Below are 18,341 nucleotides of genomic sequence, written 5' to 3'. Positions count from 1 at the left end.
TAACAGTTACAATATTAGGAAAACCGTGAATTAGACAATTAAAACATTAGGAAAATCATTTTGCATGGTGAAGGTAATGTACATGTGTAGTTGATGAACTTAATGCATCTTTTCACTTTTATAGTCACATGTATCTTAGTCAAATATTGAGTTGAAAAAAATTTCGAATTTTAATTATTCAAAGTAGCAACCGGGGCATCGCCCGGGCTACACACTAGTAATTTTTATTAAAATGATTTTTTTTTCCCACTCCGATATACAATATTTATTGTATACCACTTGTAAATAAGATTATGACTTTATAGAGAGTGGTGTTTGGTTCACAAATTTTAGGAATGAGTTATGGGAGGAGAGTATAAATATTGTAAACCAAATATTTAAAATCATACGTAGTAATAAAATCAATTATGTCAATTTCAAAATATTGTAATTTCCTCACAAAATATCCAAGTAGTGATAAATTGGATTTGACATACATCATTCTATAATCTTCTTCAACAAAATGTCATGTGATTTCAATAATAATGGGCCGTTCTTTAGTGTGATAAAAAAGAAAGATAAAGAAACCCTTGATAAGGCATTGTTTGGCTAGTTTGATAATTGAAAGAAGGAAAGAATGCAATCCAATACATTGTGGTTGGTGTTTAATAATAATACTTAGTGATAAACTAATAAATTAAAGAATAAAAGACATCTCGTGACTCTATTTTGTTGTATTGCTTCTTGTGGTTGAAGATTAAAAATAGGAAAAATAGGGTGTTGTTGTTGTTGTTGTTGTTGTTGTTGGTGAATGGTGAGAGACAACAGAATTAAATCATTCACGGGCTTTTTTCCAGAGCCCCCCTCTAGTCCTCTACCACTCCCCCACCATATACTAATCTATAAAAGGAAGTAGTTATTTCAAAAAGAAACATTATATAGGAGTAAGACTTTGCAAAATTGACACGAACACAACTCAAACCGTAACCCGGGAGTTGATATGAGGAAGAAAGACATATTTTCGTTATAAAGTGTTGGTATTTCTAACAAACATTTCCTGATTTAACTTTACTCTAATCGAGTAGATTAGGACATGTTTAGTATCACCTCAATTTTCAGTTTTTGGTTTTTTTGTTTTAAAAAGTCATAAGATCTAGATTAATTCTTTTTTTTTTTTTTTTTTTGACAATAGCTAAAGTTCCTTATACTATGTTACTCGAAAAAGAAATCCCGTATCTACGACAGTTGTTGGCAATGATGTGCGTCCTCCGGACTTGTTGTCGATCAGCTTTAATGATGACACATGCCTTGAAATTAGAAGCCGCCTCCTTGATTTGGGCTAATGTCCGTAGTATGGTAATGTGTGGCTCCTTTGTTGTGAACTCCAGATTGGATAGTAGGTTTGCTGAATCCGTTAATATTAGAATCTCATCCAGCCCTTGATTCTTGCACCATAAGATACTTTTGAGGCATGCATGTGCTTCCAATTGTAAGGGTGTGTGTGCTAAATCATAGCTTCCTCCTCCATCCGTTGTCTCCTTTGTCGTTGGATTAAAGATAGCCCATCCTGCGCCCGCTTTTCTAGTGTTTTTGTCCCATGAACCATCAACCTGCAAAACAAAGTTAGGATAAAAGGATTGTTCCTTGCCAAGTTGAACATGGAGGAATCCAGGTGGTTGAACTAAGTGTTGAGAATTTAAGGAAGCATCAATATTCTCCACTCCCGGTCTGTTGTTCTTGAAAATATTGCACTTGTGTAATTCTTGAGATACACCAAACAGAATTCCCCTTGCATGTATTTCCTCGTTTTTGTAGTTTCTAGCATTCCTAGCCAACCATAAACTCCATAAAACCGCCACAAAGATGTCGATTCTCTGACTGTCCTTACCATCCTCGCTATGAAAAAGCAGGATATATCGTTGAAACCATTCCTCAAAGCTAATGGTTCCATTGGTGTCCAAGAAAATAGTAAGGGAGCTTAATTTCCAAACTAATTTTGCAAGGCTGCATGTTCGAAAAATATGTTGGGTCGATTCTCCTGTTGCACCACAGTAGTCACATTCATTGTTAACCACCATGCCTCGATGAGCCAGGTTATCCTTAGTTGCCAAAGCCTTATGGATCAATTTCCAAAGAAATACCCTCCATTTTGGGAGGATTTTCAGCTTCCAGATAAGTTTGGATAACGTTCCAAGTTGATGTTGGCTCTCTTGAGTAAAGCCTGATAAAAAAGCATATCCTGATTTTATCGTGAACTTTCCCGTTGGGTGAAACTTCCAGTATTTGTGATCATCATGATGCAAACTAGGTGTTTCCAGTGACAAGATTGCCGTTGCATCTTTCCATTCAAACCTTTCTCTAATCAACCTTGAGTCCCATATCCCTTCTGGAGTTATGAAATCTTTAACCATCCACTTGCTTGCACATGAGATTATTGGTTATTCTTTACCTGTGGTATGGAGCCATTAACCCAAGCCATGGACGTTGCCTTAGTATTACAACCATTTCCTATTTTCCATGCCATTCCTTCATCAAATAAGCGTACTGCATTAGCCAAACCCCTTCTACCCCATGATAGAGTCTGCTTTGCAGCCAAAGCGTTCCTTTCCTTGCAAACAAAACACCCTTGTGTGTTGAATAGAACTTTGGAGACCAATAGTTTAGGGTTCTGGTGTAACCTTAGTGCCTGCTTAAAAAGCATTGTATCGTTTAGAGTGCTTACAGACCTTATCCCTAAACCACCTAAACCTTTAGGTTTTTGGATCATCTCGCGATTCACCCAATGGATTCCTCTATCCCCATTCGAAGCCCACCAAAATCTTGTAATCACAGAGTCAATCTTGTTTGCAATTGCTAATGGTAGCTTGAAACATCTCATAACATGAGCTGATAAACTCAAGAGAATTGATTGAATGAGGATGAGTTTTGCTGGCTGAGAAATTCGAAGGCTTGTCTAAGACAGAACTTTTTCCACGACCTTATTAATCAAAGGTTGAAAGGAGACTGATTTCCTTCTATCCAGGTCAATAGGTACTCCAAGTTGCTTCCCTATGTTGTCCACTTTCGTCATTGCTAGAATGTTTCTCAGCTCATCCTTCCTATCCGCATTCATCGTTGGTGAAAATTTCACAAATGACTTTAAGAAATTTAGCTTCTGACGCGAAACATTCCCAAATCTTTCCAATATTCCGATCACATTAGTTGCATAAACTGGTTCAGCTTTGAAAATATCATTGCATCATCCGCAAAAAAGAGATGAGATATGGGTGGGGATCTTCTTGAGACTTTGATGCCTTGAATTTGTTTGATGTTTTCTGCCATTTGGAGCATTCTAGATAGAATATCCATGCAAAAGAGAAAAAGGTACGGTGACAAGGGGTCCCCCTGACGTAAGCCACATGAAGGTTTAAAGGCTGATGAAGTCTTTCCATTAACCAACACTTTGTAAGAAACCGTTGATATGCATTGGTGTATAAGTTGGATCCAGGACTGTGGAAATCCATACATTCGCAGCACTTTAAGCAGGAAAAGCCAATTTACTCTGTCGTAGGCCTTTGACATATCTAGCTTAATAACTCCTAGATCCCGGTTTTTCCTTGTATTGATGACGTTGAGAAGTTCATGGCTTATCAAAATGTTGTCTTCCATATTGCGAACCGGAATAAAGGCATGTTGATAGTCCAATATTAAAAAAGGTAATAAAACCTTTAATCTATTAACCATACACTTCGAAATGCATTTGTATATCGTGTTGCAAAGACTTATTGGCCTAAAATGTGATGCCAATTCCGGTGTTTCCACTTTTGGTATCATGACTAGGAGTGTTTGGTTCCATTCCTTCAGTAAAAACCCCGTTTCAAAAAATTGTTGGATACCATTTGTAACATGGGAGCCTACTTTATCCCAGAAAGTGTGAAAGAATTCAGCGATGAACCCATCCGGACCCGGTGATCTCGTCTTGTGTATTTGGAACATTGTCTTCCTAATTTCAATTGATGTGAAGGGGGTGACTAACGTATCCACTTGGTGACTTGTGAGTCTTGGTAGATCAAGTTCTCTTAACACTAGGTCAACCTCAGTTCCATGGTCCTCAAAGGTAGTTGGATTCAAGATATCTTTAAGTTCGTTGACTATTAGAGTTGAAACAATTTCTTGACCCTCAACCCATTCATCATCCCCAACTTTCAGAGTTAGAATTTCATTTTTTGATTTCCTTTGCTTAACTCTCCTATAAAGAGTAGATGTTGGACAATCCCCATGCTTTATCCAATTCTCTTTCATTCTTTGCTGCCAAAATTGGAATTCTAATTTTGCTCTAGGAAGCCACTCATTGATGCAAATTGAAATGCGATATGTAATAGGGGATAGAACTTGTATCACCTGAGTTGTTGTTAATTGCTTGTGTAATTCCTCTCCAGTTTATTCCCCATAACCTTTTATGTTCAAGGCACCACCTTTGAATGAGCTAAAAAATAGTTATACTTATAGTAATTATGTTGATTTTGAAAATTGAAAACAAAAAACTGAAAACTACTTTTTGTGCTTTTTATATTTTGGTTTTTAGTTTCGTAAAACACAGAAAACTGAAAATAAAAAACGATACCGAACAGGGCTTACGAGTAGTTACTTTATACGAAATTTAAAGTTACTATTAGGCCTAATAGTTACGGGTAGTAGGAAGTTTAAAGTCCTAGGCCTAATAGTATTAGGATAGGCTAACGTATTGGTGTAGTATATACATGGCCTTTGCTCATTCAATATATCTCAAGCTTTGATTCTCAATAACAATATTTTACAAATCATGATCATAAAATATTATGTAAGAGGCTAAAACCGATATCACTGTAGGATAATACAGATGCATAAAGCGAAATTTCAAGAAATGATTTTCTAACATCTATCACATGATCATATGCATAACAATAATATGAATCAGATTATGATGAAAGAATAATCACCTTTGTAGCGTGTTCTCCCGTTAGTATGCAAGCTTCGAAGATCTTAGAGCCTCAAGTGATGCTGCTCTATTTAGTCCAAGAACACCAGTTGAACACCAACGTCTGCTAGAACGGAAGAGAAAAAAACTTCTCTTGCTTTTGATGGTAATCTGAATGACGTTTTCAAGGGAAGGGTTTTGGGTTTCTTTTGTTTCAAATTTACTGATTAACTTGTTGTACGTAAAATCCAATATTATATCATATATTGTTATGAAATATAATATGGATGCCAATTATACCCCCGTTAATGTTTTAGGAATATTCTAGGGTTCAGTAAAACCCTAACTATTGTATCCTATATATACCCGGTACTATATGGAATAATACAGACAACACTATTCTCTCTCTTACTCCTCATCCTCCTGTTTATTCACAACACGTTATCAACACCAAACCCTAGCCGACTGAGCAGAAAGAAAACTCAAGGAAACTACCACAGTCAGATTCAAGGTAAGTGCGTACTCCGTATTATATATGAGTTTTATGTTTAATATTGTGCCGTCAAATATTAGATTGTTTTGAATTCGATAAATCTATTTTTGGATTTTAAATCGTATGCTATCCTGTCATATTTTTTTTTCATGCGATAAGAATTGTTGTATTTGCCGCAATATGTTTGATTGATTAGAAATTTAGCATTGTATTAGCAATTCTATGTCTGTTGATTAACATCAGATGTTGGATTTCTTTTTCAATACTCCGTATTTTATTGAGCGACAATTCGTACTTTATTTTCAAAAAATACTCGGTTGATTAGCAACTTTTTTGTTTTGATTAGATCACCATTATTATCTCTTATGGATTGATAATGTCATTAAATCGCTGCATGTCATTAATTGTTTATCTTATGGTAAAACTTATATGTTATGTCATCTTGTTTGTCTTTGTTCAAAAGTTTAAAGATTATGCCGCAAGTTCGAACTTTGTTTCTCCTTATTAAATTACAATCTCATAGTATCATGTTAGACACGATTTTATTAGTATGTCTTTGGTTATTTAGTAATGGATCTGATTATTTTTGTTAGTTTGCCCGACTGTATTTAGTATGGACTTATATGTATGATTTTTTTTTTAACTACGAAATTAGATTACAACTTTATATGGATATGTCTAAGTCCTAATTACTTCACAATTGAAGTTATGTGGAGAGAAGATCACTGATGCAGAAATGTTAGAGAAAACCTACTCTACCTTTCACGCAAATAACATTGTCCTGCAGACACAATATCGTGAAAAGGGATTTAAGAAATATTCTAAACTTATATCTTGTCTCCTTGTGGCTGAGCAAAATAACGAGTTATTAATGAAAAATCAAGAATCACGTCCAACTGGCTCTACTCCATTCCCTGAAGCGAATGTGACATCCCATAATGGAAAGAAAAATATCATGCCAACAATAGTGGCCGAGGACGTGGTCAAGGACGTGGACGTGGACGTGGATATGGATATGGTCGAGGTAGAGGCCGTGGTGGTTCTTTCAAGAGCTCGTATCCCCACCAGAAGTGGGAGAATAAAGATGGTAACAAATAAGATAAAGATAAAAGCGAAAATGGGACCAATGTATGTTAGGCGATGTGGAGGAAAAGGTCATTGGTCTCGTACATGTCGTACACCAAAACATTTGGTTGAGCTCTATTAACAATCATTGAAGCAAAAGGGAAAGAAAGTAGAAACAAATCTTGTGTACGAAGATGGCGAATGTGACTTTGATCGTGGCGATACAACTCACCTGGAAGTTGCTGATTTTCTCACCACCACTGAAGGGAATAATTAATCATTAGAGTCGTTTATGGTCATAAGAATAAAAATTTGTTTTCTTGGATTCATGTTATTTTATTTTGGATTTTATTTGTTTGAACTATGATTTCGTATGGCATTGATTTCGATTATTAAATTATTCTTATATATTATTGTTATTTCATTTATTTGAAGAACATGAATACCCCTCAACTTCAGTTAGCAATGAATGGTGAAGATTTATGCCTATCAGACAATATAACTACGCATACCATACTGAAAAGAAAGAGATATTTCTCTCATTTGACAATGAAAGAAACTAGTGTGAGTACTATATCAGGTAGTACAAAGATAATTGAAGGCTCCGGAAGAGAAAATATATTATTGCCTATGGGATCGAAATTTGAAATCATTAATGCATTATATTCTCCCAAGTCTCAAAGAAATTTATTGAGCTTTAAATATATTCCACATAATGGATAGTTGAGACAATAAGTGAAGGAAATTTTGAATACCTTCACATCACGGGTATTGTCCAAGGCACTAAGCATATTTTGGAGAAATTACCTGCATTCTCCACTGGTTTGTACTACACTAAAATCAATACAATTGAAACATATGCTACAGTAAACCAGAAGTTTACTGATAATTTCATTGTTTGGCATGACCGGTTGGGCCACCCCGGTTCAATAATGATGCGAAAAATAATTTAAAATTCATGTGGGCATTCACTGAAGAAGAAGATTCTTGCTAATGATTTCTCATGTGTTGCTTGCTCACAAGGCAAGTTGAAAGTACGGCCCTCATCAGCCAAAATAAAGATCAATTTTCTGGAACGTATACAAGGAGATATTTGTGGGCCAATTCACCCATCGTGTGGAACATTTAGATATTTTATAGTTTTAATTGACGCATCTAGTAGATGGTCACATGTATCCTTGTTATCAACTCGCAACCTGGCGTTTGCGAGACTACTTGCTCAGTTGATTAGATTACGAGCACATTTTTCAGATTTCCCTATGAAGGCAATTCGTCTTGATAATGCTGGTGAATTCACTTCTCAAGCCTTTGATAATTATTGCATGTCCATTGGGCTAAGTGTTGAACATCCTGTAGCACATGTTCATACACAAAATGGTCTAGCTAAATCATTAATCAAACGTCTCCAGTTGATTGCTAGACCATTAATTATGAAGTCCAAACTCCCAATCTCTGCTTGGGGACATGCTATATTACATGCAGCATCATTAATTCGCATCAGGCCAACGAGTAATCAAAAGTTCTCCCCATCACAATTGGTTTTTGGTCAGGAACCAAATATTTCCCATCTGAAAATCTTTGAATGTGCTGTATATGTACCAATTGCTCCACCACAACGTTCTAAGATGGGCCCTCAAAGGAGGTTAGGAATATATGTTGGATTTGAATCCCCATCAATAATTAAATATCTAGAGCCATCTACAGGGGATCTATTTAAGGCTCGATTTGTAGACTGTCATTTTAATGAGTCAGTATTCCCAACATTAGGGGGAGAAAATAAACAGCTGGAGAAGGAAATCAGTTGGAATGAATTATCATTGTCTCATCTTGATCCTCGTACTAAACAATGTGAATTAGAAGATAATTCATTTACAAAGCTTAGCAAATCAATTGCCAGACGCATTTACTGACCCAAATAGAATGACCAAGTCACATATACCAGTTGTAAAAGCTCCAATTAAAATTGATGTCCCAGCAGGACAATATCAAACTGCTAGTGAGTCTACAGCACGCCTGAAGCGTGGTAGACCTATTGGTTCCAAAGATAAGAATCCTCGTAAAAGAAAAGGAGCGACCATTGTTAATGGCCAGAACGAGGAAACAAAGAATTTTGAAGAATCTCCAGAAGATACTTTAGACATGACGAATGAAGAAATTCAGGTACCTGATAATGAAGATATCTCAACTAATTATGTCATGTCTGGAATGAAATGGAACCGAAATAAAATCGACGCCGATGAAATTTTTGCATGCAATGTAGCAGTTGATGTTATGGATGAAAATGAGGATCAAGAACCAAAGTCTATTGAAGAGTGTACACAAAGTGATAATTGGCCAAAATGGAAGGAAGCAATTGAGGCAGAATTAAAATCTCTTGCAAAGAGAGAAGTATTTGGACCAGTAGTCCGTACACCTAAAGGTGTAAAACCAGTGGGACATAAATGGGTCTTTGTGCGAAAGAAGAATGAAGATGGAAATTGTATGATACAAGGCACGTTTAGTTGCACAAGGATTCTCACAAAGACCTGAATTGATTATGAAGAAACATACTCTCCTGTGGTGGACGCAACTACTTTTAGATTCCTTATCAGTCTGGCAATTAGAGAAGGACTTGATTTACGTTTAATGGATGTAGTCACACCCTACTTATATGGGCCACTGGACAATGACATTTATATGAAAGTCCCAGAAGAATATAAACTGCAAGAAGCAGCAAATTCTAGTTCTCGAGAACATTACTGCATAAAATTAAATAGATCTCTTTATGGATTGAAACAATCAGGGCGTATGTGGTATAATCGCCTAAGTGAGTACTTGTTAAAGGAATGCTATAAGAATGACCCCATCAGTCCATCTCAGGATTCGTAATAATTGCAGTGTATGTTGATGATTTAAACATTGTTGGGACTCCTTAAGAGATATTACATACAGTGGAATATTTGAAGAAAGAATTTGAGATGAAAGATCTTGGAATGACAAAAATTTTCTTAGGGCTACAAATTGAGCACCTAAAGAATGGAATCCTTGTGCATCAAACAACATACACAGAAAAGGTACTGAAAAGATTCTCTTTGGATCAAGCACATCCTCTGAGTAGCCCAATGGTTGTAAGATCACTAGATGTGGATAAAGACCCATTTTGCCCTCGAGAAAACGATGAAGAAATCCTTGGTCTTGAAGTACCATACTTAAGTGCAATAGGGGCATTGATGTACCTTGCTAGTCATACGAGACCTGATATATCATTTACAGTAAATTTGTTAGCAAGGTTTAGCTCATGTCCAACTCGAAGGCATTAGAATGGGATAAAACATGTACTTCGTTACCTCCAAGGAACGAAAGATATGGGATTATTCTTTTCTAACCAGTCCAAAGAAGACTTAATCGGCTTTGCAGATGCAGGGTATTTGTCTAATCCCCATAATGCTCGATCACAAACAGGATATGTGTTCACATGTGGTGGCACTGTCATTTCTTGGCGTTCCATGAAGCAAACTATTGCAGCTACTTCTTCTAACCATGCAGAAATTTTAGCTATCCATGAAGCTAGTCGTGAATGTGCATGGTTAAGGTCTGTAATTCAACATATACAAGAAGATTGTGGCATATCCACAGGGAAAGAAGCTCCAACGGTTATGTATGAGGATAATGCAGCATGCATTGCACAGCTCAAGGATGAATATATCAAAAGTGATAGAACAAAGCACATTTTACCAAAATTCTTTTTCACCCATGACCTGCAGAAGAATGGTAATGTACAGGTTCTGCAGATTCGTTCAAGTGAAAATTTAGCAAACCTATTTACCAAGGCGATTCCAACTGCTACTTTCAAGAAATTAGCTTACCAGATTGGATTGTGTCGTCTCAAAGACCTCAAGTTATGTAATCAAGAGGGGGAGTAGATGCGCGCTCTACTCTTTTTCCCTTAACCATGGTTTTTTCCCAGTGGTTTTTCCTGGTAAGATTTTTAATGAGGTAGCATCGTTCGCGTATTAAGAAATATTTTATTTTAAGAGAGACATTTTGTTTTTGTATTATGGACATCCAAGGTAGAGTGTTATGAAATATAATATGGATGCCAATTATACCCCCGTCAATGTTTCCGGAATATTCTAGGGTTCAGTAAGACCCTAACTATTGTATCCTATATATACCCTGTACTATATGGAATAATACAGACAACACTATTCTCTCTCTTCCCCCTCCTCCTCCTGTTTATTCACAACATATATATAAATATTTGAGTTCTAGGTTAACTAGCAGAACTATATCTCCATCCCTTTCCCTTTAGGGCAGACCGGTACAAGGCCCACTAATGGGCTTGTTTACTTTTGTTCAACTAGTGTTACAATGTGTGACCTTATAGGATTAATATATGTTTGTTGTAGGCCCAATCAATATAGTCATACTATACTAGATCACAAAGCAACAGGAATGCTGCAACCAACAAAGAAAGAGGCCGAAACCCCAACGAGAAACTCACCAACTAAAAGTATGGTATTATAACAAGTCAACATGAACACAAGAAAGCATCCTTGTCCGGGTAGCAACCAAAAATGAGAACATATAATTGGAAAAATAAAGAAGATAACACTAGCAGTAATAACAGTCCTCAGCCTATACTCCAACTTCTTTCCTGAGAACAGCTAACGTTACTCGTTTTGTTTCTTCTAAGCCTGAAAAGACAAGGACATTATAAGAAAGTAGACAGATGGTAACTTTCCATACAGAACTGTAAAACAAATAGCACGAATTCATCTATAGAAAAAAAAAAAAGCAATTCACTCCAGGATACCATAGGTCCCAAAAAAATGTGAGCCACAGAAGCAGTCAACATATTTGCTTTAAGGCAATCACATCAAATGTATCAATATGCTTGAAAATTCCTCAAGGCTCAAAAGCTAAAGACTCTAGTGCATTCATCCGTCCCCCGGCTTCAGGGTGGAAGCAGGAGGGATTGCAAGTGAGTGGCAGAATGTAACACAGCGTAAAGAGGTGGACATTTATCCACTAAGTGAACATTTGAACAAACACACATACATATGTAGAGACATGTATAATGAAAGCTGAAACACACCTTGCTAGCGATGTTGTTTGAAAGCCAGTCCAGTCCCTCGTAAAGCCCTTCACCAGAGGTGGCACATGTGCTCTGTATGTACCTGTAAATACAGAAGCATATAAGAGATTAGTAAATACAGATTACAGTATCTGCCAACATAGTGAAAGGTACATGAATTAAAGAAGCAAAAATAGAGTGAAGGGTATGCAAGTCAGCTGAAGAAAGAAGAAACCAAAGAGGCATAGTGTACCAGTGACGTTGACGTAGAGAATGGAGGCCAAGCTTATCGGTGATCTCAGCAGCATTCATTGCATTTGGAAGATCTTGCTTGTTAGCAAACACCAACAATACTGCATCCCGCAATTCATCCTGTACAAGTTAAATGGGTGAGAAAGACTAATATAATCAGCATTATTACTTCACAAAAATTATTCAAATGAATTGCTTTGCTAAAATAAAGGCCACGGGAGCCAGAGAATAAACAGCACCTCATTTAACATTCTATGCAGCTCGTCCCTGGCCTCAACAACACGGTCACGATCATTACTGTCAACCACAAAGATGAGTCCTTGGGTGTTTTGGAAGTAATGTCTCCACAATGGACGAATCTGAAATAATCAATCAACCATTTAGGATGGCAAACAAAAAGAATATCAACATTTCTATGATACAAGATACATAAACAAAATACAAAGTACAATGTCCATACTTCAGGTTGATAAAGTACACAATTAACAACGGAGTGGAATGGAAATTTTTGTTTCTTGTAATCATATGAGCGTGGCTTTTAAAAGAATGCGGATTAATCGTATGCGTCCAGCTTTTCTTTTCTGCTCCCTTTTCTCCCAAATAACTACAAATATATGTTTTGCAAACACTAAAAAAACAGAGCAAAATGTATACTGCAGCCAGTGAGAGATCAGTCAACAACCGCCATAAGATTGGGCAACAGCCTAAAAAATTAACTATCACTAGAATTTCCCAAAGCTCCATGGTCATAATGGTGTGGATGAGAAGGTAAGCCAAGACCACAAAATCTTCTTGCTCTCGTATTCCATGTAATTTTGTGGACAAGCACAAAAACTTTTCAGTCTGTCCAATACGAAGATGTGGTAAAAACAACCCCCTCCTCTCCCCCTCCCCCCTGGCTTGTTATCCTTTACTGTTGACATTAACATTCTTCCTTATAAATGGATAAAATTGTGAAGAAATACACATGTCTCGATAAATGATCAGAGACAAAAGATACAGATAAGGGACGATTACAAGGAGTAGAAAAACAGGGGGGGAAAGAGGAGTCCAGCAGCCATAATATCTCAGATATTTTACATCAGCCTTGACAATGGGCTAGCAGTGAAAAGTACATTTGGGTTAGGAACTTAGGATCTGCTCATTAACATAATCAAAACTATGCATGGCCGGCACTTAAACTTGCTTGTCTATCAATAACAGAATTTTAACATTCTATTTTTGAAATGAAATCTGCAGATAAACTCTAACTTTGTTAATTTCACCTTAAAAAACCAAGTTCAGACAAGGATCAATAAGTTCAAATAAGGCCCAATAAGTTCAGATAATGGTTTTTCAAGCGAAAAAACAAGGTAAATTTGTCAAAAACTACTTTATAAAATTATGTTTTTGCGAGAACCTACCTTGTAAAAAAAATGTTGTAATTAACTACCTTACAAAAAAAATTATGTTGTAACACATTACCTTTGGCCAAATTATGTGTTTTGACTCAAAAATCCGGGGATGACTTTATGATATGCACGTTTCCATGAGATGGCACGTGAGATACACATAGCAACGTCAACCCCGGAATTTCGATTTTACGTTCATAATCCAGCTAAAAGTAGTATCTTACAACATAATTTTTTTAGAAGGTAGTTAATTACTCCTTCCATCCCAAAATTATAGTCTCGTTTGATCAAAAACACGATTTTTAAGAAAAATGGAATATAGTACGTGAAAAAGTGAAATAAAGTACAAATGATGATTGAATTGCATAGAAAAGTGGAATAAAGCACATGTGAAAGAGAATAAAGTACATAGGAAAATGGAATATAGTACATTGGTGGGGTTTTCAATGCATTTTTAATTAATATAGTACATGAGAAAGTAGGGACCTTAATAGCCAAAAATAGAAACAAGAGTATAATTTTGAGACGTCCGATTTGGAAAACAGGACTATAATTTTGGGACGGAGGGAGTACAATATTTTTTTAATAAGGTAGTTTCTCGTAAAAATCAGATTTATAAGGTAGTTTTTGACAAATTTGCCAAAAAACAAAGCAACTGTGCCTCAATCAGATATTAAAAGAAATCAGTTAGCTATGTTAGGATGTTCTTGGTGACAGATTTAAAGTTTTGACTCCCAGTTAACTCATAGCTAACATCTCCATCATTTCCAAGAACTTCTAAATTTCTTCATTATGTGAGGCATGAAGAGCAACAACCAGGAAACTGATATTTGATCTCAGGGAACCCTCATATTTGTGCATGTAACATAGGAAATAACTAGGCAAGAAATAGCATGGTGGATTACCAGTCGCATCATGTATAAGATCTAGGATAGACAAAAAATACAGTATAACAGGGTTCCTTTACTCACGCAGAAAAGCAATAGTAAGATACTTGATCCATCTCATTCTGTCCCCTTAGCTAAGTCAAGGTCATAAGGAAATAATGGGTTGGTTGACAATAGAAGCGAAAAACATGCAGTCCAATATTATGGCATTGAGGAAGCTCAAGATGAACCTTCAAAAGATATGGCTTCCTCAAGAAAAAATACATTGAATGTCAACACCAGTTCAAGAATTCAGTTTAAGATAGCAACACAAGATCATATTTAATGATTAAGAAAACACAGGACTTGCCTTGTCTTGACCTCCAACATCCCACACAGTGAAGCTGATGTTCTTGTATTCCACAGTCTCAACATTAAATCCTGCCACCACATAAGTACACATTATATAGAACCCAGTGTATGCAAAACAGTGTCAATAGGTCTCATATACAGAGGCAAGACCAATAGCAACGGCATAAACAGGAAAAGCCAGGAAAGTGTTTTTTTAGGGAGAAGTGCTTCTAGGAGGACAATGAAATGATCAGTTGTCACTTCCCTTAGATTAAAAAAATAAGTATTTCCTTTATCAATAATTTGAAAGGCTAAACATTTAAAAATTAAAAGTAAGATATAATCCTCAATCACAAATAAACAGAACTTCTACATGATAAGGGTTAATAAAAACCAAAATTGATTTTGTACGTTGAAGACGGGCAAAGAGTTTAACTTTGCGGTGTTGGTATCTCATCAAATCATCATTCCCAAAGCTAATTAGCAGGACAATTCGCTCCATAAAGTATACAACGGAAGACTTAATAATATCACAAAAGGCGGAAAGTGTTAACTAGTTGCAATGATTACAACGAGATCCAGCTCAAGGGACTAATCAAGGAAAAGGGAAACAAAAAATCCCAAATTAGTTTACCATGTCTAAACGTATTGGAATTTAACCATTCAAAGTTTCGAAGAAAGAGAATAAAATATGCATATGTAAATAGGGTCAATTAAAACCAAATGCAAAATGCAAATTCAAAAGTCAAGGAGAGGCAAGTAATTTAAATTTTAAACATGCATAATACTTTAGCATCAAATTGCTGTGACATAAACGAACCCCACAACAACCATCATTCCCAAGGAGAATGACTAACAAAGTATCTTTTCTAAGATCACAGCCCACAAAATAATCATAAAAGTTTAAAAACTGAAATAAAACCAATAAGCTACGGTTACATTCAGAATTTAGGATATGACAACATACCGATGGTAGGAATGGTGGTGACAATCTCTCCAAGCTTGAGTTTATAAAGAATGGTAGTTTTACCAGCCGCATCGAGACCTACCATAAGGATACGCATTTCCTTCTTGGCAAACAACCGACTGAACAATTTGGTAAACGACAGCCCCATCTTTCACCTAACAGATCCAATGCCGAATTATCAAACAGGGAATTTCACAAATTGAACATCCATAAATCAAAGGAATCACAAAATGGTCCAATTCAATCAATTACAACTAACCCACAATATTACAATAACTCTTCATTTTAATCAACCATTTAAATCTACAATCATTGTCGACTAACCTCATCAACAAAACCACACAATCACAGCATAATTCAAATTCACATACACGAAATAAATCGAAGAAAATTCCAAATCGCACAGAATCTCACCGATATCGTGAATCATAAAATCAGTCAATTAAAAACAGAATAGAGATGAACGAACTGAAATCGAAAAGTGATAATCAATAACATTTCTACCTTTAAAACTAGCTACAAAATTACAAACACATGATCAAAACATAGATCGAACAAAGATCATCGAAAATCAAGCAATTGAAGCTGAAACGTAATTGATGGAAGATGATACAGAATGATGATCAGATCTGAAGAAACGAAAATGGCGAGTGACTTACGGCGAGGAGAGAGAAAGGAGGAAGAGGAGGAGGGAGATCTCTGCTGAAGCGTCCACGATCACGAGGAGGTGAGGAGAGAGAGAAAGTGAGGAAGGGGAGAGGGGGAGCAGCATATAAATGATTAATATGCTACCAAAGATTTCGTACAAGACGGACGTTTTGATTGAGATCTGTCATTTCGTGCTTTCTTTCTAGATGGCTAGACGGAATGTTTGACTTCGGTTAATATCGCCGTTACATTCCTTTGGCTACGAATCTACGGAGTATTGCGTAGAACCAAAAATAAAACGTAGAACCAAATAACCAATGGTGAATCTTGACACTTTTACGAGTTGATTAGTAGAAAAATTAATCAACATAATAGGCAATTTATACAATTATATATAAATTTTAAGGGGTAATTAAAAATACACAACTAAACTTTTTATTCGGGAATCGGGCTCACCCCAGCCATATAGAACATCAGTCGCTGTGTAGAAGAACTATAGGATATTTGTTGCATTCATCTCATGAACTCGAGGTTAAGACCGTAAAAATTAAAGTTTAGAGTCTAATGTAACTACGATGTTTAAGTGTGTAGATTTTCTTTTCATTTACCTTTGTTGTACTGAGTTGGATTGTGTAGCTTAGCTAAATCATATCAAATTCGGGTCAGATTGAATCCATAACGATTTGACCCTAAATTATGTTTTGATGCGTCTACAAATCAGATCATCCTAAATTATGTTTTGATGCATCTACAAATTAGGTCATTGTAATAAGCGTTTGATGATTATCTTCCTCTTTCCACGAGAAGCTTCTCCATTTGTGTGATGGTATTGTCTACTCTCTGTCATGTTTTATTTTTTTTTAGTTTAGGATATTGAAGATAATGAAATTGATTTTATAGGATGAAAATCCAAAACATAAAGGTGAAGGTCAAACTTTAATTTGATATAAGATCATGCATTAAAGACGTTGAGTCGTCAATTTTTGTTTATGGTAAAAAATATTACCAGACCTTGTTAGGTAAATGGTTTTGCGTTGTCTTTTTTTTTATCGGCTTTTGGCTATTTGGTCAAACAACCAAAAAGTACGTTCGGTGAATGACTTTCCTACTAGCTAAAAATAAGACTAATAAGTCAATGCGAAAAAGGTACTTGAAGTAGTTTTTAGCTTGTGGCTTTTGCCTTTTGTAATCCACCAACCGATTTTACCAAACATGTTTTAAACAAAGAAATAAAAACAATCAACTAACATAAAAGTCAATACAAACACCCGGTCAAACCAGACAAGTTATCCAACCAATTGAACCAACCAACCGACAACAACCAATTATCAATCAAGATTCTTATCATATAATTAATCATATGGGTAAATTTGATGACTACAAACTTTTAAGAAAAGTGGTTTTATCCACGAGACCACCTTGTGGTGCTGTCGCACTCACGCGCTAGCGTCATCATTTTAAAAAAATGTAGAAATTTTTATTTAAATAGTCGCATTCAAAGTACAATTCAAAACATGCAGTATAAAGGTTCTAAACTTCAAGATTCGAGCATAATGTCTCAATGGTCGTCCGCAAAGCCTTTCAAGTAGTAGCCAAGGCAGTCTGCGTTTGCACGGCTCTGGCCCATGAAGCAGCAAAAGGATAGACTCCAAGCCTAGGGCGAGCATGAGCCAAGTCAAGGTAGTGCTCGTAAACCCACAGCTATCAAAACATGATCAAGTCAGCCCATTAAATTTACATGTTTAATACTGTTGGATGAACATGTTGAACATATATTTCGTTATGAGAATTATAACATGTTAGTATGGATGATTGATGCAAACATGTTGGTTGGGAACACTAGATTATTTGATATATATTGGTTTAGATCGATTGATCGTTGTTCCCTTTTAGCTTTTCACTACTTTATGAGGGCCGAGGACCTTGTTTAGTAAGTTGAAACCTTATACCCATATAGAGGGGTTGCTCATTATTACAGGAAAGGTTGAATTTAATTGGAATGAGTCTTGATTGATACCTTTGTGATCACTTACTTAATTCCAAGATAAAAACAGTTGTGAATTATTGTTGATTGTATGACTTATGTGATTGTTGAGTCATAACAGAGTTTTAATTTGTAAATCATGTAAAGTGAAACTGAGTAGCAATAGCTTTAGACTGTACACGTCTGAAGTGACGGACAATCAGGAGTTGGGGTCATGGGTCGCCTATGGCTTTTTCTGGGCCAGATTGATCACCGGTTCTATTTTAGTCAAAAGTTCCTCGATATCGCAGGTCATTGGGGTTACGGAGTCGCGCCCGTACCTCGTCTTCTTTAGTGAAGGCTTCTAGTAGACA

The 18,341-nt window shown here is 36.1% G+C and overlaps 4 protein-coding genes across 4 annotated transcripts; 1 reads left to right on the top strand and 3 right to left on the bottom strand.

Moving 5' to 3' along the window:
- Positions 1 to 1,181: 1,181 nt before the first annotated feature.
- On the bottom strand, positions 1,182 to 2,390 carry LOC130469565 (uncharacterized). The gene has a single exon (XM_056838920.1). The coding sequence runs from the start codon at positions 2,388 to 2,390 to the stop codon at positions 1,182 to 1,184; it is 1,209 nt and encodes a 402-aa protein (XP_056694898.1).
- Positions 2,391 to 2,410: 20 nt separating this feature from the next.
- LOC130469564 (uncharacterized mitochondrial protein AtMg00310-like) lies at positions 2,411 to 3,091 on the bottom strand. The gene is made up of 2 exons (XM_056838919.1): positions 3,014 to 3,091; positions 2,411 to 2,911 (listed from the first exon to the last, which is right to left on the bottom strand). The coding sequence occupies exons 1-2, from the start codon at positions 3,089 to 3,091 to the stop codon at positions 2,411 to 2,413; spliced, it is 579 nt and encodes a 192-aa protein (XP_056694897.1).
- Positions 3,092 to 6,119: 3,028 nt separating this feature from the next.
- On the top strand, positions 6,120 to 6,710 carry LOC130469146 (uncharacterized). The gene has a single exon (XM_056838111.1). It carries the CDS (start codon positions 6,145 to 6,147, stop codon positions 6,613 to 6,615), a length of 471 nt encoding a protein of 156 aa, XP_056694089.1. The 5' UTR covers positions 6,120 to 6,144; the 3' UTR covers positions 6,616 to 6,710.
- Positions 6,711 to 10,952: 4,242 nt separating this feature from the next.
- On the bottom strand, positions 10,953 to 16,172 carry LOC110791111 (ADP-ribosylation factor). Its single transcript, XM_021995866.2, has 7 exons — positions 16,016 to 16,172; positions 15,357 to 15,511; positions 14,409 to 14,479; positions 12,021 to 12,140; positions 11,783 to 11,901; positions 11,551 to 11,632; positions 10,953 to 11,149 (listed from the first exon to the last, which is right to left on the bottom strand). Exons 2-7 carry the CDS (start codon positions 15,502 to 15,504, stop codon positions 11,144 to 11,146), a joined length of 546 nt encoding a protein of 181 aa, XP_021851558.1. The 5' UTR covers positions 15,505 to 15,511; positions 16,016 to 16,172; the 3' UTR covers positions 10,953 to 11,143.
- Positions 16,173 to 18,341: the final 2,169 nt, after the last annotated feature.

Source organism: Spinacia oleracea, chromosome 3, assembly GCF_020520425.1.
Source record: "Spinacia oleracea cultivar Varoflay chromosome 3, BTI_SOV_V1, whole genome shotgun sequence".
NCBI lineage: Eukaryota > Viridiplantae > Streptophyta > Magnoliopsida > Caryophyllales > Amaranthaceae > Spinacia > Spinacia oleracea.
This window is presented reverse-complemented; position numbering and strand designations above follow the sequence as displayed.

Excerpts from the sequence above, each read along its gene's own strand:
- LOC130469565 (XM_056838920.1), bottom strand. The coding sequence starts at position 2,390 with ATGGTTAAAGATTTCATAACTCCAGAAGGGATATGGGACTCAAGGTTG.
- LOC130469564 (XM_056838919.1), bottom strand. The coding sequence starts at position 3,091 with ATGAATGCGGATAGGAAGGATGAGCTGAGAAACATTCTAGCAATGACG. Across the intron at positions 2,912-3,013 it reads ACATAGGGAAGCAACTTGGA|CCAGCAAAACTCATCCTCAT; the intron begins GTACCTATTGAC and ends CGAATTTCTCAG.
- LOC130469146 (XM_056838111.1), top strand. The coding sequence starts at position 6,145 with ATGTTAGAGAAAACCTACTCTACCTTTCACGCAAATAACATTGTCCTG.
- LOC110791111 (XM_021995866.2), bottom strand. The coding sequence starts at position 15,504 with ATGGGGCTGTCGTTTACCAAATTGTTCAGTCGGTTGTTTGCCAAGAAG. Across the intron at positions 14,480-15,356 it reads CACCACCATTCCTACCATCG|GATTTAATGTTGAGACTGTG; the intron begins GTATGTTGTCAT and ends ATGTGGTGGCAG. Across the intron at positions 11,633-11,782 it reads TCTCTACGTCAACGTCACTG|GTACATACAGAGCACATGTG; the intron begins GTACACTATGCC and ends CTGTATTTACAG.